The following is a 26,186-nucleotide window of genomic DNA, read 5'->3' as shown; positions in this document are numbered from 1 at the left end:
TAGGTGTTTGACAATCATTTTAATGGGTTCCAGTGGGTTTCTTGTGGCTGCCTGTAAGGAGATGAATCTCAAGGTTGTGCACAGTATACATACTTGTGATACCTGTGGGAATCTCGTGTTTTTTAAAAAAAAAACTGGTCTTGAAATAGTGAGGAGGACATTGTGAAGGTGAGACTGTAGCAAATTTCAACAGCTGCTGTTCTCTGTACAAATGGTTTGAGCATTGTTACTTCACACCCCACCCTGCCAGCAAGTATGCTATTAACTACTTGCATGACTCACTTGGCCCCCACTATTACAGTGGTTCTTTGTTCTCTCCAACTTCAGCCACAATAGTTACCCATTTCTGATTAAAGGTCACTGACCCCAGATATTAACCTCTCCTCCTCCTGAGCTTTTCTAACATTTTGCAGTTGTGCAGAGATCCAGTATCTGCAGACTTTTTAGCTTTCCAAATGAATCGATCATGCCCATTTGTAATTCCAAAGGCATTTTGTAAAATAAGGGGGATACATCCTCGTGGAATAATAACATTAACTATCTGCGATATTTTAAACAGCCCAAATTAGTGTGAGCCACAGCAGACAGAATCAGCAGCTCACATAACCTGTCATGCAGCAAAGACCCCGGTGCTCCCTCCATATTATCACCTTCCAGTCTCACGATTCATAATGGTGAATGCAAGCAGTCGTTATTTCAACTAAACATTTCCATAAAGAAATATCTGAACAGTAATTACTAGATATCCCTCTTTGCAAACGTGAAGAATACCTGAAGGATATCATTTAAACTTACCCCACAAATGTCCTTTTCTTCCTGGGACTTTTGAAGCATTTTGCTAAGCTCTGGTTTGTAAGAGTGAACGAAGTTTTCACACTGAGAAGACCAAAGCAAACAAAGAAAATCAGTTCCATCCAGGTAGAAGTAACAAATTCTGCTGTACATTGTTCTTACCATCAGTACAGTGTACACCAACTACCAGAAAGCAAAATGAGATAGTTACAGATGAGCATGGGGAAGTATTACATAGAACACTTCAGCCCACGATGTTGTGCCGATCTTTTAACCTACTCCAAGATCAATCTAACCTTTACCTCCTACATAATCTTCATTTTCTTATCATTCATTTACCTAACTAGTTTCTTCATGTCCTTAATGTGCCACTATGAGCACTCTGGTTCCATGCACTCACCATTCTCTGTGTAAAAAGAGTTAATTTTTGATAGCTCCCCTATACGTTTGTCTAATCACTTTAAAAATATGCCCCCCCCCCCCCCCCCCCCCGTATTAGCCATTCCCTCCCTAGGAAAAAGTACCTTGCTCCTCACTCGCTCTATGCCTCTTACCCATCTTATACACCTCTATCAAGTCACCACTCATCCTCCTTGGCTCCAAAGAGAAATGCTCTAGCTATCAAACTATCCTCATAAGACATTCCCTCCAGTTCAGGCAGCATCCTGGTAAATCTTTGCACTCTCTCTAAAGCTTCCACAATCTTCCTATAATGAAGCAACCAAAGTAGAAAAGGAAGCACCTCTTGGCAGTTTTTATTTGGAGCTTCGAGCAGAGGCAATTAATGTTTGTGAGCAAGAACAAATTCAAGTAAGGCAGGGGCAAGCAGAGCAGCCATCATTGGAGTGAGCAGAGTTAGAGGGGGAACACTTGGGTGTTTAGAAATGCTTTTGTAGCCTTTTCCATCTTCATGGATCTCTACAATTCTTCTAAGGTCTACTGAAAGTTGTTTTCTTTCTTTTTCCAATATTTTTATTAAGTTTCATATACACAAATACAGAATTCATAAGGATACTTGTTATAAATCAAGATAGCACAAAATGCACTATATATAAATCACATACAATCACAGTATCCCATATTGATGATCAATCAAATAAATTGAATGATGAAATACAATAGTATGGTTAGTTATATTATTTAAAAAATCAACACCCCCTACTAAGACAAAGCTGGTTGGTTTAAAAAAAGAGGGGAAAAAAAGGAGTACTTTACCATATAGTGTTTTATAATAATCGCCCAGATCTATATTTTAATAACAATTCAAAGATTTTTAAAAATAGTTCAGAAAGGGTCCCCATAACGTTTGAAAATCTTGGTTAAAATCAGAAATTGAACAACAAATCTTCTCTAGATTTAAATATGACATAACATCACATAACCATTGAGCATGTGTGGGGGGGGGGGGGCAACCTCCTTCCATTTTAAGCAAGATCACCCTCCTAGCCATAAGAGAAATAAAAACCAGTACCCGTGAATGAGAAGGCTCTAAAATTATAACTTTCCTCAACAATACCAAATAAGGCAGTCAAAGGATTGGGCTTAAAACTAACTTTAAAAAGTACAGAAAAAGTTTGGAATACATCTTTACAATATTTTTCAAGGCTCAAACATAACCAAAATATATAAAATTGCTTTGATGGAGGCAATGTGCATAATCAGATCTTTCTTGAGAAGAACAGGCTCTGTCAGTAACCTGACTGTATGTTTTTTTTTTAAATAGGGCAAGGTACCTCTTTCTCATCTCATTGACTGGAACACCTGACTCCAAATAGACTCTGTAGAAGGCATTACCCCGGAGGTTCACTTTTTTTTTGGAATCTGGGCTGTGATTCTTTAAATGGTGTACTCAGTATTGATAAGTGCAATTGTTAGTGTGTTATTAGTTTAGGCAAGTTGTGTTTGTCTATTGTGACTTAGATGAAGATCAGACCGCATTTTATGAATAATTAATGCAGTAAACCAGGTATTTACAAAGGGTTCACAAACTTTTCTTGCAACTGTACATCAATGATCTGGATAAAAGTGTGATTAACTGGATCAGCAAATTTGTGAATGGCACCAAGATTAGAAGTATAGTGGACAGTGAGGAAGGCTATCATAGCTTGCAGAGAGATCTGGATCAGCTGAAAGAAATGTGCTGAAAAATGGCAGATGGAATTTAATGCAGACAAGTGTGAGGTTTTGCAATTTGGTAGGACCAACTGGGGTTTTTTTTTTTACACAGTGGAAGTTAGGACATTGAGAACTGTGGTGGAACAAAAGGATCTGGGAATAAAGGTCCATATTTCGTTGAAAGTGGTGTCTGAGGTAGACAGGGTTGTAAAGAAAGCTTTTGGCACATTGGCCTTCATAAATTAATGTATTGAATATAGGAGATGAGATGTTATGTTGAAGTTGTAAAAAATGTTGGTGAGGCCTAATTTGGAGTATTGTGTGCAGTTTTGGTTACCTACCTATAAGAAAGATGTAAATAAGGTTGAAAGAGTACAGAGAAATTTACAAGAATGTTGCAGTCTGGAGGACCCGAGTTACTAAGATTGAATAGGTTAGGACTTCATTCCTTGAAACGTAGAATGTTGAGAGGAGATTTGATAGAGGTATATAAAATACAACTAGAATCATGGGTTAAGGTTGAAAGATGAAAAGTTTAAAGGGAACATGAGGGGAAACTTTACTCAGAGGGTCGTAAGGGTTTAGAATAAGGTGCCAGTACAAGTGGTGCATGCGAGCTAGATTTCAACATTTAAGCAAAGTTGGACAGGTACATGGATGGTAAGGGTATGGTCCTGGTGCAGGTTGATGGGAGTCAGGAGCTTAAATGGTTTTGGCATGGCTTGTTTCGGTGCTGTACTTTTCTATGACTGTAACTCTAAAACCTGAAGCCAATACTCCCAAGTGTGGTCTAGAGCTGCAATATTACCTCACAGCTCTTGAACTTAATCCTCTGACTGATGAAAGCCAATACCATACACCTTAACCATCCTATCTTGCTCAGCACCTTCGAGGGATTTGTGGACATGAGCCCAAAGATCCCTCTGTTCCTCCACACTATCAAGAATCCTGTGTTCAAATTCATTCTTCCAAAGTAAATTATTTTGCAGTTCTGGGTTGAATTCCATCTGCGACTTGTCCGCTTAGATCTGCATTCTGTCAATGTCCCGTTGCAAGCTACAACAATCCCCTACGCTGTTCACAACCCCACCAAATCTTCGGTGGGACCGACCAAGCCAGGAGAAAGTGAGGGGTGGAAATAGATGATGTTGCTACAGCTTAGTTAAATGATAATGGAAACCTACCAGACAATTCACTGGACTTCAAGGATCCAGTTAAAAATGACAATATAGAATTTGTTTGATACTGTAGATACCCAAGTGAAGGTTTAGACAAGAGCAGTTGGAATTTGCAGCAAGGAAGAAGTACTATGCAAATATATTGACTGTATTTATGGAAGTGGTTAAATATTTCTTGTTTTAATTGAACCTTGAACATAATTTCAGTTCCTTTCTTCACTTCCACTTTTTTTGTTCAGTTGCAACATGAGTGTACCTGGTAATCACTGTCCTTTGCCACAGTTGCCTGTTTCCGTTTCGAGACTCCCAACTTACTTTTGCTTCCTTCTCCATTATTGTATTAATTTTAATCTGTTGCACAAATATTTTCTATAATCAGGGAGTGGATGCAAGGTTAACACTTACTGCCTGTTCCTATTTTTAAGTGCTAACATTCCTCTGGCAAGACCGTAAGACCAGAACAGAATTAGGGCATTCGGCTAATTGAATCTATTTGATCATGGCTGATTTGATTTTAGGACAGTACTCCCACAATGTAGTTGGGCAGGGTGTTCAAAGACACTAACAATGAAGGACTGGCAGTATTTCCAAGCCAGATATTCTCAGGCACCTTGGCCTCCTAGGTCAGTGGAGATACAGGTTTGGGTGGTGCTGTCACAGTAGTTAACTGAAGATGCGTAACTGAAGTGCATCTCATGGAAGAAGGGAATATTTGCATTGTCATTAATGCACAGACTGCATCATTGGTTTTGGCAGTTCCTTATAAATTTAGACATTGCCCACCTTCAGCAAGTATCCTTCTGACCTCATGATGGTGGTGTCTTCGCATCCTGGTTAAATGCTTCTGGAAGAGGTATGGAGACTGCAGTGAAGGTTTGGGAATTACTGATACATCTTTGCTGGCTTTTCCAATCCCCACTACATCAATTCACAACCCAGGAGAGATCATCCTGCCAGCCACTGTGTGGCATCGTTAGGTCAAAGGTTACAGGTGGAAGAGTATGGGGTTCAGAGGGAAATTAAATTAGCCATGATCGAATGTTGGAACAGATGCAACAGGCTGAATGGCCTCATTCTGCTATGCCTAATAGTCAAACAATAGAAGATTGTTTTGAATTCAGCTCCCTGGACAAGGCTGAGTTTTGGGTTGTGAAGTCCTTGTGAAACCCAATCTGAATGTTGCTGAAAAATGCTGTTGAATTCTTCTTCTGAGACTCTGTGGAGGACTCAAGAGTTAACCTACTGGGCAGCAATTAGATTGGGTTTTCTTTCCTTTTTATTAAAAGAACTTCCTGGGCAATTGTCCACAATAGTAGTTAATAATGGAAATGGGGCTTGGCATACAGCTAGTTAAGGTGAACAGGCTTTCAGTTCAACTGGTGGGATGTTGTCTAATTTGAAAGCCTTTTCTATATTCCGTGTTATCAGCTGTAGCTTGATATCATAAATAGAGTAAACTAAAGCATCGGAAGACTGGCTTGTGAGAGCCTTGGAGATGCTAGGGTGGATCTTCCATCCATGATTTCTTGCTGAACCAATATACTTTGGAAAATGTAACCAGACATTTCAATGTGCTGACTTACTCTTAACATGAGTGTCACACATGCATCTACCAAACCCGCATCTCCACCAGTCATGACCTAAAATGTCCTTGCCCTGGAAGGGCAGAATCTGGAGGTGTTTGAACATTTGCTGGACACTTTTAAAAACAAATTATTTTAGTGAAATTCTGCAACAAGATGAATTTCTGGCATCATTGCTGTTGGAGCCCAAACGTACACTTTCACATCCCCATGAACTCACCAGAGAACGTTGGGTTCCAGACAAGGACTTGCAGCTTTTCTCCAGCAGTGTGTCTACTTCTGAACCATTCTTCTGAGCCAGTCTGAGATGATGCACCATGTTCTCACATGTATCACAGGATATGCTATCCTGCAGTTCATACATTTGCTCTGGATTGTGGAGAGATTTGTATTAGGCTACAGATTTTGTCAACGTAACAATGATCTTTATAATGTATGACTGCAATAATGGAGAACTATAAAATTTCACTTTACTGATGATCCTTTTGTGGAGAGATAGAAAACTAGAGGGAAAAAAACTAGTGTGGTGAACTTTTGGAATTCTTGATCTTGGAATTTGACTTCCTATTCCAACGTGTCAGCCAGGGCCTTTTCTACTGCTATTAAGCTAGAGCAACACTCCATTCTGTCTGGGTAACCTCCAACCTGATGGTGTGAATGTCACACTTTAATGTAAATACAGTGAAATGCATTGTGTTGAGATTGCAGGCTGCAAGAGTCACCATGTCTCCAGTGCCAACATAGCATGCTCATAATTTAAAATTGTACACCTTTGAAATGGAAATTGAAACACCAGCGGGAAACAGCGAACCTTGATCTTACAACTGACACTGTAAAGCGTTACAATAACAGCTATGCTACTGTGCTGCCCAATATTGTGGAACCGAAGGAAGCCATTAGGTCAAAATACCCATAATTTCTTATTCATAAATTCTACCATCCTTCCTTTATTTTCCCCTTTCTTTTCAGCAATATCCAATAATTAAATGCCTTTTTAGTTCCTCCAGAACAGTCTATAACTGAAGTAAGAGGTATTGAGTCGACGTTTAACTCAGCATTCAATACCTTCATGATTTCCATCTCAACAATTTAGCCACCCACCCATATCCCTCAGAATCTGAATCTACTGATCTTTAGCTTCACTCCTTGTTGACGCACAATCCCAGCAACCTACAAATAGGCTGAACGTTGTTGGAATTAAAGAGGCAAGAATTCCATCAAACTCCTGACTTCGGCCATGTAGAAATATTTTAGTGAGTCAGGAGGCTAGCTACCTGTTACAGCATATCAAGCCTTTAATTGTGTAAGTACAGAAGGTGCAGAAACAAGTCAATCTGGTTAATTTTCTGGTCTGATGGAAATTGTATATTTCTCCTTACAGCTCCATATTTGTATTAAAGAAGCACAAGATGAACAGCCATTTCTCCTTTACCGTGGCCATGTACTACATAGAAACATGGAAAACCTACAGCACAATACATGCCCTTCGGCCCACAAAGTTGTGCCGAATGTGTCCCTGCCCTAGAAATTACTAGGTTTACCCATAGCCCTGTATTTTTCTAAGCTCCATGTATCTATCGAAAAGTCTCTTAAAAGACCCTATTGTATTCACCGATGCCAACAGCCCATTCCATGCACTCACCACTCTTGAGTAAAAGACTTGCCCCTAACAACTCCTCTCTACCTACTCCCCAGCATCTTAAACCTGTGTCCTCTTGTTGGCAATCATTTCAGCCCTGGGGAAAAGCCTCTGACTATCCACACGATCAATGCTTCTCATCATCTTATACACCTCTATCAGGTCACCTCTCACCTTCCGTCGCTCCAAGGAGAAAAGACCGAGTTCACTCAACCTATTCTCATAAGGCATGCTCCCCAATCCAGGAAACATCCTTGTAAATCTCCTCTGCACCCTTTCTATGGCTTCCACATCCTTACTGCAGTGAGGCGACCAGAACTGAGCACAGTACTCCAAGTGGGGTCTGACCAGGGTCTTGTATAGCTACATTACCTCTCAGCTACTAAATTCAATTCCACGATTAATGAAAGCAATACACCGTATGCCTTATTAACCACAGAGTCAACCTGCGCAGCTGCTTTGAATGCGCTATGGACTCGGACCCCAAGATCCCCCAAACGGCCAAGAGTCTTACCATTAATACTATATTCTGCCATCATATTTGACCTACCAAAATGAACCACTTCACACTTAGCTGAGTTGAACTCCATCTGCCACTTCTCAGCCCAGTTCTGCATCCTATCAATGTCCCGCTGTAACCTCTGACAGTCCTCCACACTATCCATAACACCTCCAACCTTAATAACCCATCCCTCCACTTCTTCATCCAGGTCATTTATAAAAATCACAAAGAGCAAGGGTCCCAGAACAGATCCCTGAGGCACGCCACTGGTGACTGCCCTCCATGCAGAATATGACCCATTTACAACCACTCTTTGCCTGCTGTGGGCAAGCCAGTTCTGGATCCACAAAGCAATGTCCCCTTGGATCCCATGCCTCTTTACTTTCTCAATAAGCCTTGCATGGGGTACTTGATCAAATGCCTTGTTGAAATCCATATACACTACATCTACTGCTCTTTCTTCATCAATGTGTTTAGTCACATCCTCAAAAAATGCAATCAGGTTCATAAGGCTGGACCTGCCCTTGACAAAGCCATGCTGACTATTCCTAATCATATTATACCTTTCCAAATCTCATTAAATCCTGCCTCTCAGGATCTTCTCCATCAACTTACCAACGACTGAAGTAAGACTCGCTAGTCTGTAATTTCCTGGGCTATCTCTACTCCCTTTCTTGAATAAAGGAACAACATCTGCAACCCTCCAATCCTATGGAACCTTTCCCATCCCCATTGATGATGCAAAGATCATCGCCAGAGGCTCAGCAATCTCCTCCTCCATCTCCCACGGTAGCTTGGGGTACATTTCATCCAGTCCCGGCAACTTATCCAACTTGATGCTTTCAAAAAGCTCCAGCACATTCTCTTTCTTAATATCTACATGCTCAAGCTTTTCAGTCTGCTGCAAGTCAGCAATATAATCACCAAGATCCTTTTCCATAGTGAATACGGAGGTAAAGTGTTCATTAAGTACCTCTGCTATTTCCTCTGGTTCCAAACACATTTTCCCACTGTCACACTTAATAGATCCTATTCTTTCAAGACATCCTCTTGCTTTTCACATACTTGTAGAATGCCTTGGGGTTTTCCTTAATCCTGCCTGCCAAGGCCTTCTCATGGCCCCTTTTGGCTCTCCTAATTTCCTTAAGCTCCCTCCTATTAGCCTTATACTCTTCTAGATCTCTAACATTACCTGGCTCTCTGAACCTTTTGTAAGTTTTTCTTTTCTTCTTGACTAGATTTATTACAGACTTCATACACCATGGTTCCTGTACCCTACCATAACTTTCCTGTCTCATTGGAACTTACCTATGTAGAACTCCACACAAATATTCCCTGAACATTTGCCACATTTCTTCTGTACTTTTCCCTGAGAACATCTGTTCCCAATTTAAGCTTCTAATTTCCTGCCTAATGGTCTCAAAATTCCCCTTACTCCAATTAAAAGCTTTTCTAACTTGTCTATTCCTATCGCTCTCCAATGCTATTGTAAAGGAGATAGAATTATCTCCAAAATGCTCTCCCACTGAGAAATCTGACACCTGACCAGGTTCATTTCCCAATACCAGATCAAGTACAGTCTCTCCTCTTGTAGGCTTACCTACAGATTATATCAAGAAACCTTCCTGAACACACCTAACAAACCCCACCCCATCTAAACCCCTTGCTCTAGGGAGATACCAATAGATATTTGGGGAATTAAAATCTCCCATCAGGATAACTCTGTTATTATTACACTTTTCCAGGATCTGTTTCCCTATCTGCTCCTTGATATCCCTGTTACTATTGGGCGGCCTATAAAAAACACAGTAAAGTTCAGTAGATTCAAGCCACTTCCTCATGTGAAGTGGTAAGATCATATTTCAGCTCCTCGAGTGCAGTGGCTGCAGGATATTTTGAGGTAATATTGACCAGAAGACAAGAGGAGATGGAGAGGCAGACCTGTGAGATTGAACAGTAAGATGTCAACTGACAATCTCAGACTCTCCTCGACTTTCTTGCTATATCTCAATGCCCTGTAATCTAAGAATACAGCTGAGTTCTGAATGACTCTGTCTTTGAAGCTCACTGGAGTAGAGAAAACTCAAGATTCACAACTTTAGAGGAAGGAGGGAGAAACTCTTCATTTTAGTTTTGAGGTAGAGACTCCACCATTGATTGAACTCTTCAGCATTATCTTTCCAAAGCCCCTTGTCTTGATCTGTATTTCTAAGCTCCGGAGGCCCAACTTCCTCCCTACCTTCACAACAAGCCCCTCAATCTAAGAATCGGCTCGTGGGCCTTTGTCACTCCACCTGCAAGGACCCCAAAATTAGGTGATGTATCAAGATCGCTGGTTCCCCCCCCCCCCACCAGTTTCCTGTCACATCACAAGGTGTGCAGGTTGTTAAGTTAAATGTCCATTGCAAATTAACCCTAACATGTAGATGAATGGTAGAATCTAGAGGAAATTGATGAGGGAGTAGTGAGAATAAGAAAATAGATTAGAATTAGTGCACATGGGTGGTTAATGGATACCACAGACTCTGTTTATGCTGTATTTATGCCATATTTCTATGGCTGGCTGATTGGAGAGAAGGAACATCATACAGAGCTATTACAGGTAATAGTGAAAACTGTGTAGTAGATAGAAAAATAATAAAAGTACATGTTATGAACTAGTAGATAAATATTAAGCACTTGGTGAAGTATTCAGGATAATTTTCTCGAGTGATATGTTCCTAGTTCAATGAGGCAGGAGGAATCATTGGAATGAGGGGTAGTAAGCTCTAGTTGGGGAGCATCTTGGAGACAGTGAAGAAAACATCATGAGTTTAAAGTTATCTATTAGAAAAGGAGCAATCCAAAGTAAAAACATTGGAAAACAATTAATTTCAATAGATTGAGTGGAACTGGTTCTCATCAAAACTAATGCCTGACTTGGGGTAAAACTTAGAAGAACAGTGGGCTGCCTTTCTGGAAGAGACAGTTCAGGTTTAGACGAGCTACAGTCGTGCGAGGGACAAAACAGAACAGATTCTGAGTCCCTCAACTGACAAAAGAGACAGAGGAAATTACTGCAAAAAATAATTGAGCATGAGAATTGCCACTAACGGGAAGCAGGTGAATTACAAAATAGTTGGAATGGAAATGTAAACTGTAAAGGGAGCATAAGAAAAAGTTAGCTGCAGAAGAGTTGTAAATGCATATAGGTACTGCATGCCTATAGAATATTTTTGGAGGCAAAAGTAGTGGTTTGCACATGGATACTGAGGGATAAAGTTGATATTAAAACATACTTTGGCTAGACAGGTGAAACAAGGGAGTTGCTCTGGTAAAGTCAGAAAGGAAAAGATGGGCCAAATGGCCCTCTGTGCTCTTAACCATTCTCTAACTACATAATGTTAAGCTAACTGGACAGAGCCTCCCAGTTTTTAACTTCCGTTTCCTAGTAATCCCACATCTTGTGTTTCAGACTCCTGAACTACCCATAGGTAGCACCCAGAGGGAAGTGCTTGACCCAACTTATTTGGTTTACCCACTCTTCTGGTGACCACAATGTCAACAGCAAATGTTTTAGAACAAGGTAAAATGTACATGCAAAGTGCAGTTTCAGCTGAAAGGATCAGTTATATCCCTAGGCGACAGGATGGGCAGGTGTGGTGTGGGGAATTACTGGCATTGGGAGCGATGGAATAAAGGATCAAGGTAGTGCAGAGGGATCATTTTGGAATCATGAAAGGAAAGGCGGGGAAAGTGTGGTGGCATCATACTGGAGTGTCAGAAGTTTTCAAAGAGTGATCCACTGAATGTGGAGACTGCTAGATGGAAGTCAAGGACAAGGAATCCCGTCCTTGTTCAGTATGGCTGGAGATGGGATCCAAGCAGGAGGATGACAAATAGAGCAAATGTGATCGCAAATCCCATCATCTCAGGTAACAAGGAAGACGTTGTAAAACACTGGAGTGGAAGTTACATCATAGAATAAATATGACAGATAAAACTAGGAGGAATGCATGTTGAAAAAGATCTGAATTTCCTGGCATTTACACCCTGTGAGTGTGTGCCTGTAAATTAAATGGAATCAACCTCAAAGGAGGTACAGTCAAGAACAGCTGTGAATAACCAGGCACTAATCAATCACCATGACTGGAGACAGAAGCAGAGGAAACACACAATGTTGGAGGAACTTAGCAGCATCAATGGAGCGCAATAAATAATTGACATTTCAGAGAGAAACTTTTGATGAGGACTGGAAAGAAAGGGGGCAAAGAGCCAGAAACTAAAAGTATGGGAAGGGACTGAAACAATGGTGGGGGGGGGGGGGGGCATGTTTAAAATTGAGCTGAGGTATGTGGACACGAGTTCAGTGGGGCAAGAGCAGGAAGAGACAATGGGACTCTTCAGGCAGTCAGCTTTGTAGATTCTGGGTAGGAAGTACTGGGGCAAGGGATCTATGAAATTGGTAGCAATGGATATTATATATCTATCTCCTAGAGTCAGAGGTTGTTGATGGTGCAGGGTCAATGGCCTGATGCTCCTGCATGGGGTCCTTTTCAAGAAGTAAGAAGGGTCTGAGAGTTGCCGCCTGGCCTCAGCAAAGTAGAGGTAATTCTGCCAGACTTAAAAAGCACCATGCTTGTTTATGTGTTTGATGGTAGAGTCAAAAATGGAACAAGCAAGGGCAAGTTCGGGTGGAAGGGAGTCAGAAGCAAAAGGTAATAAAACAGTGAAAGCAAATGTTCTTGATGTACCAGAATTTTAAGGACGTGAGATTGTGGTTGCCAACTGAAACCAGGGTACCCAGATTCCTATCATTGAACCGCTGATTTAGAGGAAGTGAGTGGAGTTAAAATAGAAGTTCTTAGGAGATGGAGGTAGACTGGTTTCAGTTTGAGAAAGAAACAAAGGGACCTCCAGCCATCTTAAGGTGGGATGAAGGTGGATGGAAGTGGATGGAAATGAGAGGTTCCATCTCCTCACAAACATTCTCCATCACCCAAAACCAAATTAATTTATTAATTTGAGAAGGATAAGGGCAGATCGGAGGTGTTAATGTTGCAGTTGAACAAAGGAGACTATGGAGTCATGAGGGAGAAGCTGGCCAAAGTTAAATGGACGGATATCCTAGCAGAAAAGACAGTGGAACAGCAATGGCAGGTATTCTTGGGAATAATGCACAAGGTGCAAAATTAGTTCATCCCCTGGAGAAGGAAGGATTCAACAGGGGAAAAAGGGGCCACAGTGGTTGACAAAGGAAGTCAGAGATTGCATAGCATTAAAAAAAAAAGTATGACAGAGCTAAGGTGAGTGGGAAGACAGATGATTGGGAAATTTTTAAGGAACAACAGAACTTAACTAAAAAGGCAATACGGGGAGAAAAAATGAGGTACCAACGCAAGCTAGCCAGGAATATAAAGGAGGATAGCAAAAGCTTTTTTTTTGGTATGTGAAGAGAAAGAAGATAGTTAAGAACAATGTTGGGCCCTTGAAGAATGAGTTGGGTGAAATTGTCATGGGAAACAGAGAAATGGCAGAAGAATTTAATAAGTACTTTAGATCTGTCTTCACTAGAGAAGACACAAGATGTCTCCCAGATGTGTGGATGGGCCAAGGACATAGGGTAACAGAGGAAATGAAACAGATTGACATTAGGAAGGAAATGGTGATGAGTAGCTGATGGGACTGAAGGCTGACAAATCCCCAGGTCCAGATGGTCTGCATCCTGGGGTACTAAAGGAGGTGGCTCTGGAAATTGTGGATGCATTGGTAATCATTTTCCAATGTTCCTTAGATTCAGGATCAGTTCCTGAGGATTGGAGAATGGCTAATGTTATCCCACTTTTTAAGAAAGGAGGGAGGGAGAAAACAGAGAACTATTGACCTGTCAGCCTGACATCGGTGGTGGGGAAGATGCTAAAGTCCATTATTAAGGATGAAATAGTGGCATATCTAGATAGCAGTGATAGGATTGGGCCGAGCCAGCATGGATTTACCAGGGGTAAATCATGCTTGACTAATCTGTTGGAGTTTTTCGAGGATGTAACCAGGAAGTTAGACGGGGGAGATCCAGTGGATGTAGTGTACCTCGATTTTCAGAAGGCATTTGATAAGGTCCCACATAGGAGATTGGTGGGTAAAATTAGAGCTCATGGCATTGGTGGGGGGGGGGGGGGAAAGATATTGACATGGATAGAAAACTGGTTGGCAGATAGAAAGCAAAGGGTAGTGGTGAATGGGTGTTTCTCGGAATGGCAGGTGGTGACGAGTGGGGTGCCACAGGGCTCGGTATTGGGACCACAGCTGTTTACGATTTACATCAACGATTTAAATGAAGGCATTGAGAATAACATCAGCAAGTTTGCTGATGATACTAAGCTGGGTGGCAGTGTGACATGTGATGAGGATGTTAGGAGAATTCAGGGTGACTTGGATAGGCTGGGTGAGTGGGCAGATACTTGGCAGATGACGTTTAATGTGAATAAGTGTGAGGTTATCCACTTTGGGAGTAAGAACAGGAAGGCAGATTATTATCTGAACGGTGTAGAGTTAGGTAAGGGAGAAATACAAAGATCTAGGAGTCCTTGTTCATCAGTCACTGAAGGTGAATGAGCAAGTGCAGCAGGCAGTGAAGAAGGCTAATGGAATGTTGGCCTTTATTACAAAGGGAATTGAGTACAAGAGCAAGGAAATCCTTTTGTATTTGTACAGGGCCCTGGTGAGACCACACCTGGAGTATTGTGCACAGTTTTGGTCTCCTGGGTTAAGGAAGGACATCCTGGCTGTAGAGGAAGTGCAGCGTAGATTCACAAGGTTAATTCCTGGGATGTCCGGACTGTCTTACGCAGAGAGGTTAGAGAGACTGGGCTTGTACACGCTGGAATTAAGGAGATTGAGAGGGGATCTGATTGAAACATATAAGATTATTAAGGGATTGGACAAGATAGAGGCAGGAAATATGTTCCAGATGCTGGGAGAGTCCAGTACCAGAGGGCATGGTTTAAGAATAAGGAGTAGGTCATTTAGGACAGAGTTAAGGAAAAACTTCTTCTCCCAGAGAGTTGTGGGGGTGTGGAATGCACTGCCTCAGAAGGCAGTGGAGGCCAATTCTCTGGATGCTTTCAAGAAGGAGCTAGATAGGTATCTTATGGATAGGGGAATCAAGGGATATGGGGACAAGGCAGGAACCGGGTATTGATAGTAGATGATCAGCCATGATCTCAGAATGGCGGTGCAGGCTCAAAGGGCCGAATGGTCTACTTCAGCACCTATTGTCTATAATTTTACCTAGTTATGGTAACTTCAGCCACCTAAACTCCATCTCTCTCCAATACAGGTGCTTCCTGATATATGGTATGTTATCAAAATTATCTGCTTAGGTTTCTAGCATCTGCTTTTGCCTTCTGTAATTACCTACAAATAGATTACTTGCATAGTTCTACTATCAGCCAAATCGATGACCTCTGCTCTGCTTGGGGTACACCAGAAAATCATATTCTTCAATAAAAGATGGCGTACCAATGAAACTCTGCCTGCACAGGTGACTAGATAAATAGTTTAATGTGGACTACTGGAATAAAGTTCTGCCATATCACCAGAGAAGTTGTAGAAAAGACATTCCAAAGGCAATCAGATACATTGCAAGGTAAAGGAATCTAAAGTAATAAATGCAGAAATGGTAAACTAAATCCACACTCGAATATGATCTCAACCGCCAAAACTTTAAGGGTGGGCAGTTTTAAAAAATCATAGCATGGTAATAGTAAGGATTTATATATGTATTTAATCTCAACCCAACAACTCCCTCTATTGTTAGGCCACATTGAGATAAAAGTGAATGCAGCTTTTATTTTCCTTTGGCAGAATGACAATCTGCCGCTTTAATACTAAATGAAGAGTAGGGACTGATGCCCTGTGAACTGCAAGGAGCTAGAGTGAGAAACTGGGGAATGGGAAGCAGCAACAAGATAACTGATAAGCAAACTACTATCGTCACTTCTAAAAAAAAAAGTGGACTTTAAGTCACGTAGATTACCGTGCTGTGGACAATACCTGAGCTCTCTGCATCCGTGGCAATGCAGAGGTGGAGAGTCATACACACAGTTTGGGGAGCTATTCGATTGATTAGCATTTCAATGACTTCTCTTCCATACTTATCCACGAAATCTTTGCATTCTTTAGAAACGCTTTCTGGCAGGTGGGAGCAGATCTCATCAAGCAGATGGATGATAGCACTCTAAACAGAAGAATCAGTTTATTACCACTTTAAGCCAATATGGAAACCTCTGCAGTCCCACCAGTGACTTTCAGTTCCTGCGCTTTCAAATACAGAGAGGAAGCCCAGTCACCCTCTGAAACTTATTTTTATCTTAAAAACAGTAAAGTTGAGACACACGCTAGCTCGGTGGTAAAAAGATACTGCAGCAAGGAGAAATCAGCACTGACTGAACAAGGAGTAAAGTGCTCAGTAAGAGAAAGGACATTGGCCCACGATGGATTTAGCATCATTAGAGAAAGTCTCTCTCACACACACAAACAGAGAACAGTACAACACAGGAACAGGCCCACAATGTTGTGCAGAACTAAATAACCCGATAATTATAAACACGAGAGATTCAGCAGATGCTGGAAGTCCAGAATAACACACACAAAATGCTGGAGGGATTCAGCACGTAAGACAGCATATACAGAGGGGACTAAACAGTCAATGTTTTGGGCACCCAGCAGAGGTTAACAGTAAAGATCCTTGTGAACACTAGTCATGGATCACCAGCTGGAAAAAGGCCCATTGGAGAGGGGGAACAAAAGTTCCAGCTAAATGCTTTAAAGATATTAAATGGTTTCCAGATACAGATAAGTTTGTTGGTCAATACATGTTTGGGTTTTATGGATTTCAGGAATTACTGTTTCTTGGGATCTTTTATCTGGAAAAAGCAACTCACCTCAGTTTTTTCTTCTGGAAGCATGCTGAGCAGCTTTTCCACTATAAGTAGACACAATTCACATTGGGGCAACTGGGAAAATCCTTCCTGTTAAATAGACAGAATTTTATACCTTTGTACCCCAAGATGCAGGGAATAGATTTTATACTTCACAAATGAAGTGTCCCTAAATCAAGTGGAGTACAGTGTGATACACTTTTTGTTTGAACATTATATCTCAATCTCAGAAGACCATCTTAGTCATTATCAGTTCTGCATTTTACTCTCAAAGATCCCCAGCTATAATTATCAGGTATATTAAAAGTATTTTGTACAAATACATGTTTCCAATCTGTTTACATCTGTTCTACTACTCATTTCACTCACCATGAATGTTTAATCCACTCATTTGAGAGTGAATTCAACTCTGAGGGAATGGCTGAGATTATTCAGACTTCCACTACTTGGACATGTCACAATTAAAAATTTTATCTCACTTCGATCTCCTATTTCTTTAAAGCATGCATCACTGCAGCAGGTCATCGTATCTTAGAAAAGTACAGCACAGAAACAGGCCCTCTGGCCCATCTAGTCGGTATCAAACCATTTAAACTGCCTACTCTGATCAACAATAGCTCTCCAATCCATGTACCTATCCAAGCTTCTCTTAAACATTGAAATTAAGCTTGTATGCACCACTCACACTGGCAGCTTGTTCCACACTGTCACAACCCTCTGAGTGAAGTTCTCCCTCATGTTCCCCTTAAACTTTTCACCTTTCACCCTTAAACCATGACCTCTAGTTTTCCACTGCAGTCCACCCAATCTCAGTGGAAAGAGTGTGCTTGCATTTTTACCCTATCTATAACCCTCTTAATTTTGTATACAGTTGGCCCTCCTTATCCACGGGGGATTGGTTCTGGGACTCCCCCGCAGATACCAAAAATCATGGAAGCTCAAGTCCCTTATTTAACTTGGCTCAGTGCAGTGGTCTTTAGGACCCAGCGGAACGCCAGATTTTATTTAACCTGGCTCAGTGCGGTGGTCTTTAGGACCCAGCAGAACGCCAGATTTTATTTAACCTGGCTCAGTGCAGTGGTCTTTAGGACCTGGCGCAGCTCTGAATCCGCAGCGTTTCTGTTCATGAAAATAATCACGATCACGATTGAAAATAAGGTGGAAGTAATAAAGCGATCAGAAAGAGGTGAAATGCCACCGGTCACTGGAAAAGCATTGGGCTACAATTGGTCAACGATCGGAACAATTTTAATGGAGCATGTGAAAGGCCCTGCCCCGATGAAAGCTACAATTATTACTAAGCAACGCAGTGGTTTAATTATTGAAATACGTATGTTTCTTAAGTTTTATATGCATAGAAAGGTAAAATATATACTATATACTAAGAAAAACGTTTGACTAACTGACGCTAAATAATACCAGATGTACCTGTTCCGACTTCAAATCTGACTTAAAGACGGACTCAGGAACAGAAATCATTCATAACCCAGGGACTGCCTGTACTTTAAAATAATCTCTAGATTACTTATAATACAATGTGAATTCTATGTAAATAGTTGCTACACGTTTAGGGAATAACGACAAGAAAAAATAGTCTGTACATGCTCAAACTACGAGTGCTGGAGAGAGAACTTCTGGGTTTTCCCGATCCGCTGTTGGTTGAAATCGCACATGCAGAATCCACAGATAAGGAGGGCCAACTGTACTTCTTTCAAATCTCTCGAACTTCTATGTTCCAAGGTCTCTAATGCAAGATTCTGAAGTAACACTGCTTCAGTTTTCAGGAAAGGGATCTCTCAAAGACCTCAGCAAACAAGCCTTTGACAAAGTATCTGCCAACTAACATTTGTTAGGCTTACCACTCCAATTATAAACAGCACTTGGAGGATAGAGTGATAAACACGTACTATAATAAATTTATTTTAAACATCAGAAGTATTGACTGAAGGAAAACTAACAAACTGGGCTGCTATCCTAAAGGGAGAATGTATGACAGAGTCATTGATACAGTTGTCGAAGGTGGTATTAGTAGAAAGACAGTCAAAGCAAGTTTTGGATTCTCTCTCATCCTCACATTGAGGGCAACTTTCATTGGCGTCTACATTACTCTTATTGTACACATCAGGTAGACTTAGAATAGATTTAGCAGCTCAAAATTGGGGTGGCACAGTGGTTAGAACAACGCTTTACAGTACCAGTGAATGGGTTAAACTCCTGCCATTCTCCCTGTGACTGTGCAGATTTCCTCCAGGCGCTCCGGTTTCCTCCCAAATTCAAAAGACGTACTGGTTGTTAGGTTAATTGGTCGTTGTAAATTGTCCTGTGCTTAGGGTAGGGTGAAATCCGGAGTTGCTAGGCAGCACAGCTCGAAGGGCTGGAAGGGCCTACTCTGTGCTGTATCTCAATCAATCAATAAATAAATAATTCAACCAACCAGATATTCCAGGACAACATGGAACATCAGATCCCAAAATGTTTTGCCATTACCATAGAGCCAAGGATTTCTATTTAAAAAAAAAACAAACTGCTGGAGGAACTAATGGGTCTGGCAGCATCTGCGAAGGCAGAAGGACGGTTGAGATGCCACATCACAGTGGCTAGGAGGGTGGGCTCGAGGGCCCAGTGACCAACCACTTCTCCCATTTTATAGAACAGAACAGTACAGCACAGATGTGCCAACATTTTAACCTATTCCACGATAAATCTAACCCTTCCCTCCCACATAGCCCTCCGTTTTTCATTCATCCATATGGCCAAGAGTCACTTAAATGCCCCTACTTACCTGCCTCTACCATCACCCACAACAGTTGCGTTCCATGCACTTAACTCTCTAGAGTAAAAAAAAACTACCTCTGATATTTCCCCTATACTTCCCTCTATTCAATTAAAATTATGTCTTCTTGTTATTGTTACCCCGGGAAAAAGATTGTGGCTGTTCACTATCTATGCCTCTTTATCATCTTATGCATGTCCTCCCATCCTCCTTTGCTCCAATGAGAAAAGCTCTAACATATTCTCTTAAAATATGCTCTTTAATCCAAGTAGCATCCTGGTAAATCTCATCTCACCCTCTCTAAAGCTTCCGTATCTGACCACAACACAGTACTCCCAAATGTGATCTATCTAGAAATTTAAAGGCTGCAAGATAACCTCAAGGCTTTTGAACTCAATCTCTGACCAACGAAGGAACTATGAGGCAGGGTTGCAGTTTTTTTTAAGTAAACTTTTTGATGTGTTACAGTATTAATAGCAAGAGAGGGAGGAGGAGCTTAGGAGGATTAATGATGCCTAACGGCGACTCCTTTGCTTGCATCTTCAGAAACAGCTCTATTTCCATCTTTTCTCTTTCAGGGTTCTTTTGAAGACGCTGATCTGGAGTTACACGCCGACTACAGTCCTTTGCGGGACTGGGACCTGTTCTCAGGTTTCACAACTGGCCATTATTCGGCACGCCAAGGGCTCGGCCTAAGAGCCTAGCTCGCCTTCGGAGGGTCAAGATTTCGTGGCTCTGGGGACGGGCAAATCGAAGGTCGGTGTCCGGACAGGAGGTCGGTTTGTCATGGCAGATGGAAGATCTAAGGCTGCGTGCCCAGAGACCCGAGATCTTTGGGCACAGAGCTCGGAAAAAGTGGCGCAAAGGACTTTTAACACTGTAAACCAGTGAGTTGTTTGTTCTGTCTCCCGTCTCACTGTGAAATGGAGACACCTTATTTCAGGATGTTCCCCCAGCTTGTTTGTACGTGTTGATTTCAGGATGTGTATTGTATACATTTCTCTGACATTAAATGTACCTTTGAAACCTTTGAATTCCAGTAAACTGTAAAAAAAAATTAGATTATGTTTGGACAAGGAACAAAGAATCAAGAGATTCTGCAGATGCTGGAAATCCAGAGCAACAAACACAACTCGGGATTGTCAGCAGGTGAGACGACATCTATGCAGGGAAATAAACACGCAAAGTTTTGGGCCTAAACCCTTCTTCAGGGCTGGGGGAGGGTTGAAGGAGAAGGAGTACCAGCTGGCGGATGATAGGTGAAGCCAGGTGAGGGCCCAAGTGGACTGTTTGGGGGAAAGAGGGATGAAGTAAGAAGCTAGGGGGGTGATAGGTGAGATCCGGTGAGGGGGAAGGTGGGTAGGAGGATGAAGTGAGAGGCTGGGAGGATACAGCATTGCTAAGTTATACCCTGCTCAGATCCTCCAGTCACGGGGGATGAGGTATCACAGAGATCAGATCCAAAGACAGAGTCAAGTTACCAGCGCAAGAGGGCAGGTATTAAAATTCCAGTAATTAAGCCCGAGTGTTAGCATCAGTAGCTGTGACCATGTTATTGTAAAACCCCATCCGTTATTACTGACATCTGTTAGGAAATTGTGGTCAAATCCGTGGCGATGTGGTTGGTTCCTAACTGACATCTAGGTCAACGAGGAGCAACTAACATTGGACTTGCCAGCAAAGACTAGATCTAACAATCGAATAATGATAAACAAACACTCACAAGCTTGTGAAAGTAGTGGGTGCTAATTGGGAAGTTCGACCCTCATTGGTATGGAGCAGACAGACCTCTACAGTACTGTAAAAAGTTATATATAGCAAGGTCCAAGTGTAAATTATAATGCTCTTAAAGAGATAGTTAGCAATTATTGTGAAAGATTGCCACAGAGAACAGCGAGTATATGTTGATGGTATACAGGGATGGCATACTGTTAATGGCAACAGTGCTGATGCAGAGAGTGACGTTGGGGTGTAAGTCCAAGGCTCCCTGAAAGTGGCTACCCAGGTTGATAGGGTGCTAAAGAAGGCGCATAGCACGCTTGCCTTTATTAGTCAGGGCATTCACTTCAAGAGCCGGGAAGTTATATTATAGCCTTAAAACTCCAGCTAGCCCGCATCCAGAATATTACATTCAATCCTGGTTGCCCAATTCTAGGAAGGATGTGACGTTTTTGGAGAAGCTGCAGAAGAGATTCACCAGGATGCTAGGTTAGAGGGCACATGCTATAAGGAGAGGCTGGACAAACTTGGGATTTTTCTCTGCGGCAGTGGAAGCTGAGGGGAGACCTAACAGAAATGTGCAAGATTGTGATTGCGAGGGGCAAAGATAGAGAAGGCACCCGGTATCTTTTCCCCAGGCATTGAAAAATCAAATACTAAAGGGATGCATTTAAGGAGAGAGAGAGAGGGCAAGTTCAAGGTAATGTATGGGACAAGCTTTTTTTTTTAAATTATAAAGGCTAAGTGTGGGTGCCTGGAATGCACCAGTAGGGGTGGTAGTGGAGGCAAGTATGACAGGTGTTTAAGAGGCTCTTAGATAGGCATATGAATGATATCATGTGCAGGCACGGGCAATCAATGAAAATTGTTCTCAGCTTCTTCCTGGGCATAATTTGCTAGTGCCACACTGAAGTAGCAGCCTAGATTACTTGCTCAAATCTTGGGAGCAAACCTTTAACTCAAAACATCTGTGCCTCAATCAGAACTGCTAGTCCCTCTCGCACTCTGCGCCTCTCCCCCAGATGGTCCGAAGTGAAGTAAACCCTTCCATTATGACAACCAAGTGGTGGAAGCCTGAATAATCTCATTCATTTCCTCAAGAGTTGAATTCAATCCCAATTCATTTGATTAAACTTCATCTTACCTGCTGAGGTATCCGGCTTGCAGGATACAGTCGAGATGGAAGCAGGTGGGCCAGGCTTGGTTGCTGCTCAGGGATGGCGTTGGAGCGCACTTCCTGCTGGGGAAACTGTGACAGAGACTTGCACAGTCCCAGAGCGGAGCACACCATCTCTGGTTTCTGCCAGAGACCAAGACACAAAGTAAGCACGGAGCAAACTGCGGCAGAAACTTCTCACAATCTCTTGCTGACCTGCAAAAATACAAGCTGCTGGAAGAAAGCAGGTCAGCAGTATCTGAGGAGGGAGGGGAGGTGGACAGTCAACATTTCAGTTTGAGATCCTTCCCCATGGCCAAATGGTCAGTTTGGGTTCAGTAAATTTTGAAAACAGTGAACACATGCAGGTAAGTTGACACAACTTTTCTTCCTAACCAGTCTGCCTTCTTGGTCTGTCTCACAAGCTTGCATGGATTTCAGGTGGCCTGAACTGTGTACAAGTGTAATACCATCCTTTCATAAGGACCCAAGAACTAGGATCAGGAGTAGACCATCTGGCCCATCGAGCCTGCTCTGTCATTAAATAAAATAAGATCACAGCTGATCTGGCTGTGTACTCAGCTCCACTTACTTGCCCTTTTCCCATAATCTTTAGTTCCCCTGTTATGCAAAAATCTGCATTTTAAAAATATATTTCATGAGGTAACCTGTGCAGCTTTTCCCTGGGCAAAGACTCTCAGATTCACTACTCTGTGGGAAAAGCAGTTTCTCCTCATCTCTGTCCTAAATTTATTCCTCCGAATCTCGAGCCTATGTCTTCTAGTTACTAGTTGAAAAAATTTCTTACCTCGATCTTAATTATCACTTTCATAATTTTATACGTTTCTATAAAATCCCCTCTCATTCTTCTGAATTCTAGCAACTCATTCTCTCCTCATCCTAATGCCCTCATCTCTAGGATGAACCTGGTGAACATCCTCTGCATCATCTCCAAAGCCAGTATATTTTTCCTCAAATACGGAGACCAGAATTGACCGCAACACTCTTCAGCCTCAGGACTCACACTGCCAGGTTCAGGAACAGTTACTACCCTTCAACCATCAGGCTCTTGAACCAAAGGGGATAACATCAATCAACTTCATTTGCTCCATCATTGAAATATTCCCACATCCAATAGACTCACCTTCAAGGTCTGGATATTTCATTTGTTCTGGATATTTATTGCTTAATTACTTATTATTATTTTTTCTTTTTTATTTGCACAGTCTTGTCTTTTCTGCACTGGTTGAACGCCAAGTTGGTGTGGTGTTTCATTGGTTCTGTTATGGTTATTATGCTATAGATTTATTGAGTATGCCCACAAAGAAATGAATCACAGAGCTGTACATGGTGACATAAATGTACTTTGATAAAAAATTTACTTTGAACTTTAAAAACTTTTCCTTCACAGTTTTAGAGATTTTTAATGGTTGTTGTCAAGTCCCATCCAAATTCATTATATGGAATGATCAAAAACTGAAGCAATAAACAATCTGCTGGAGAAACTCAGCAGGTTCAGGAGCATCTACAAGAGGAAAGGAATCATCACTGTTTCAACATCAGGAGCTAATGCAGGTTTAACCCAAAACAGCCACAATTCCTTTCATCGTATAGGCACAACATGACCTGCTGACTTCCACCCGCAGATTTAGTGTTGCTCCTGATTCCAGCATCTGCATTCCCTTGAAATTGGAAAGTGAGATAGTAACATTTGAAGCCTCTCAGCACTAAATTGAGGAACAGATGCCCTTTTCGTTTTAGTGTTGAACACTAGCAATGAAGCAAGGAACGTTGGCCAAGGAGGCAACAACATTGAACTGCAAACCTGATCAATGGTCTTAGCCGGAAATGTCAACTCTTTATTCCTCTCTATAGATGCTGCCTGACTTGCTGAGTCCTCCAGTGTTTTGTATGTGTTACTTTGAATTGCAGACACAAGATAATCTATCGTTCAAAACAAAAAAAAAGCTATTTTTAAGCTTGGGTAGCTGCACGTTGCAACATCAGGAAGAGAAGAACCTGGCTCTAAAGCAGAACCAGTTTTGGTGGTTGCTAAAAATTGGCAAAAGGTATCCAATTTCACACACCCATGGATGAGAACCAGAACAGTTTCAAGTTCCATTTCCAGCCTTTTTATGGCAACAGTGAAACCTGAAGTGAAGGTCACCGTTGCTTGCTATTGAATGAAGTGCTGGACAAAAGCAGAAATACAGACAATTAAATGCTGAACGCTGGAGTCACACACAAAATGCCTGAGGAACTCAGCAGGTCAGACAGCATCTATGGAGCGAATTATCTCAACTCAAGACGACGACTGTGAATTGCTATTTATAGAAGTGTGGGATGGTCACGAGCACTCTGCATCATCCACTGTTACTCACCAGTTCGCTCTCGATGAATTGAAATGCCAGGGGAAGGTATGCATCAACATACTCATTACACTGGTCTGCAAATGATTTTATTGGGATCAGTGAGCATCCTTTGTGTAAAGCATCTTTCACAGCATCCTGAAAAATAGATAGGAACCGAGTGAACGGTAAGCACAGGGCACACAGGCAATGCATAAACGAGAAACACCATGGTCCGAATGACCCAAATCTCAAATCCCAGATCCCAGCATCTCAATCCGTGATGGAGAATTCTCTGCTCAACTCCCTCCATACTTCAACAAGTCCAGGAAGATCCACAGAGTGTCAGAGGAATTAGGGACAGATACGGGTGCAACTTAACCTGTCGAAACCAATATTGTGCTGTTTATCAGAAGTGCAGGGCCCTTAGCATTGTCGGGGATCTCTCCTATCCATCACACAAATCTTTTGAAACCCCTACCATCAGGCACGAAGTACTGTAGCATTAGGACAACGACTGTCAGGACAGGAAAAGAGCTTCTTCTCCCAGGCTGACAGACTACTGAACTCACTGCCATCACACATGAAAAGCCAATAGCCTTCATTACACTGTTTACTTTTTAAGTTAGTGCCATCAATACACCTTATGCTAAAAGTCAATCTTCTGGAATATATTTTATTATTTGGGGTAATATTACTATGTGTTGAGTGTGAGTTACATGTACTATGTTGTACACCCTGCCTTGGAGGAACATTGAAACAACACACACAAAATACTGGTGGAACACAGCAGGCCAGGCAGCAAGGACTCTCCTACCCCCACCGATGACCCCTTCTCCCATCTTCAACCTTCCTCCTCTTCATGGACACCCTGCTCTGGTCTTCTGCCTGCTCTGGATCTCTTTATTGCTTAAATAGATGCAGCCTGGCCTGCTGTGTTCCACCAGCATTTTGTGTGTGTTGTTGTTTGAATTTCCAGCATCTGCAGATTTCCTCGTGTTTGCTCTTTGGAGGAACATTGTTTCATTTGGCAGTACACATACTGTATTGTACGGCTGAATGACAACAAACTTGAACAGTAGCTGGGATTTATTTGCCTCGCCTAGTTTGAGTGTTTACATGGAACAGAATGGAAAGAATCCTGTCCATCACTCAGGGTCTACTTTTAGGTCAGTCAACAATAGCACTCTGGAATACCGTGGGTTAACAGAGCACTGCATCGACTGGAATGATTGCCTACACTGAAGTCTCTTCATGGTGACATCACCTCTTATTCACTTAAGGAGAATGAACAGGAGTTAAAAGGCATAACACCAGAATCCATTATCTCTCCCAAAAAAGGTTACATTATGACCGGTGTTCCAATGAGAAATTGGGGATATAAAAAAGTCATTTTGAACCTATGTAACCTCTGGCTAAAAGAATAATTGGGACTGAATAGGAATCTTTGAACTGAAGTAAGC

General features: G+C 41.8%; 1 protein-coding gene across 3 annotated transcripts in view; it reads right to left on the bottom strand.

The window, feature by feature from the left end:
- Nucleotides 1-26,186, bottom strand: part of LOC140735460 (prosaposin-like) — a 112,717-nt gene that overhangs the window by 7,715 nt on the left and 78,816 nt on the right. For all 3 annotated transcript variants that reach the window (XM_073060570.1, XM_073060577.1, XM_073060561.1), the window contains 6 exons: nucleotides 24,757-24,882; nucleotides 22,364-22,519; nucleotides 16,731-16,817; nucleotides 15,841-16,024; nucleotides 5,889-6,037; nucleotides 796-876 (listed from right to left, as the gene is read on the bottom strand). In XM_073060570.1, coding sequence (XP_072916671.1) covers nucleotides 796-876; nucleotides 5,889-6,037; nucleotides 15,841-16,024; nucleotides 16,731-16,817; nucleotides 22,364-22,519; nucleotides 24,757-24,882 — 783 coding nt within the window. The remainder of the gene's footprint in view (nucleotides 1-795; nucleotides 877-5,888; nucleotides 6,038-15,840; nucleotides 16,025-16,730; nucleotides 16,818-22,363; nucleotides 22,520-24,756; nucleotides 24,883-26,186) is intronic.

This window comes from Hemitrygon akajei, chromosome 1 (genome assembly GCF_048418815.1).
Source record: "Hemitrygon akajei chromosome 1, sHemAka1.3, whole genome shotgun sequence".
NCBI classification, from domain to species: Eukaryota; Metazoa; Chordata; class Chondrichthyes; order Myliobatiformes; family Dasyatidae; genus Hemitrygon; species Hemitrygon akajei.
The sequence above is the reverse complement of the archived record's forward strand: the minus strand, read 5'-3'. Positions and strand labels throughout refer to the sequence as shown.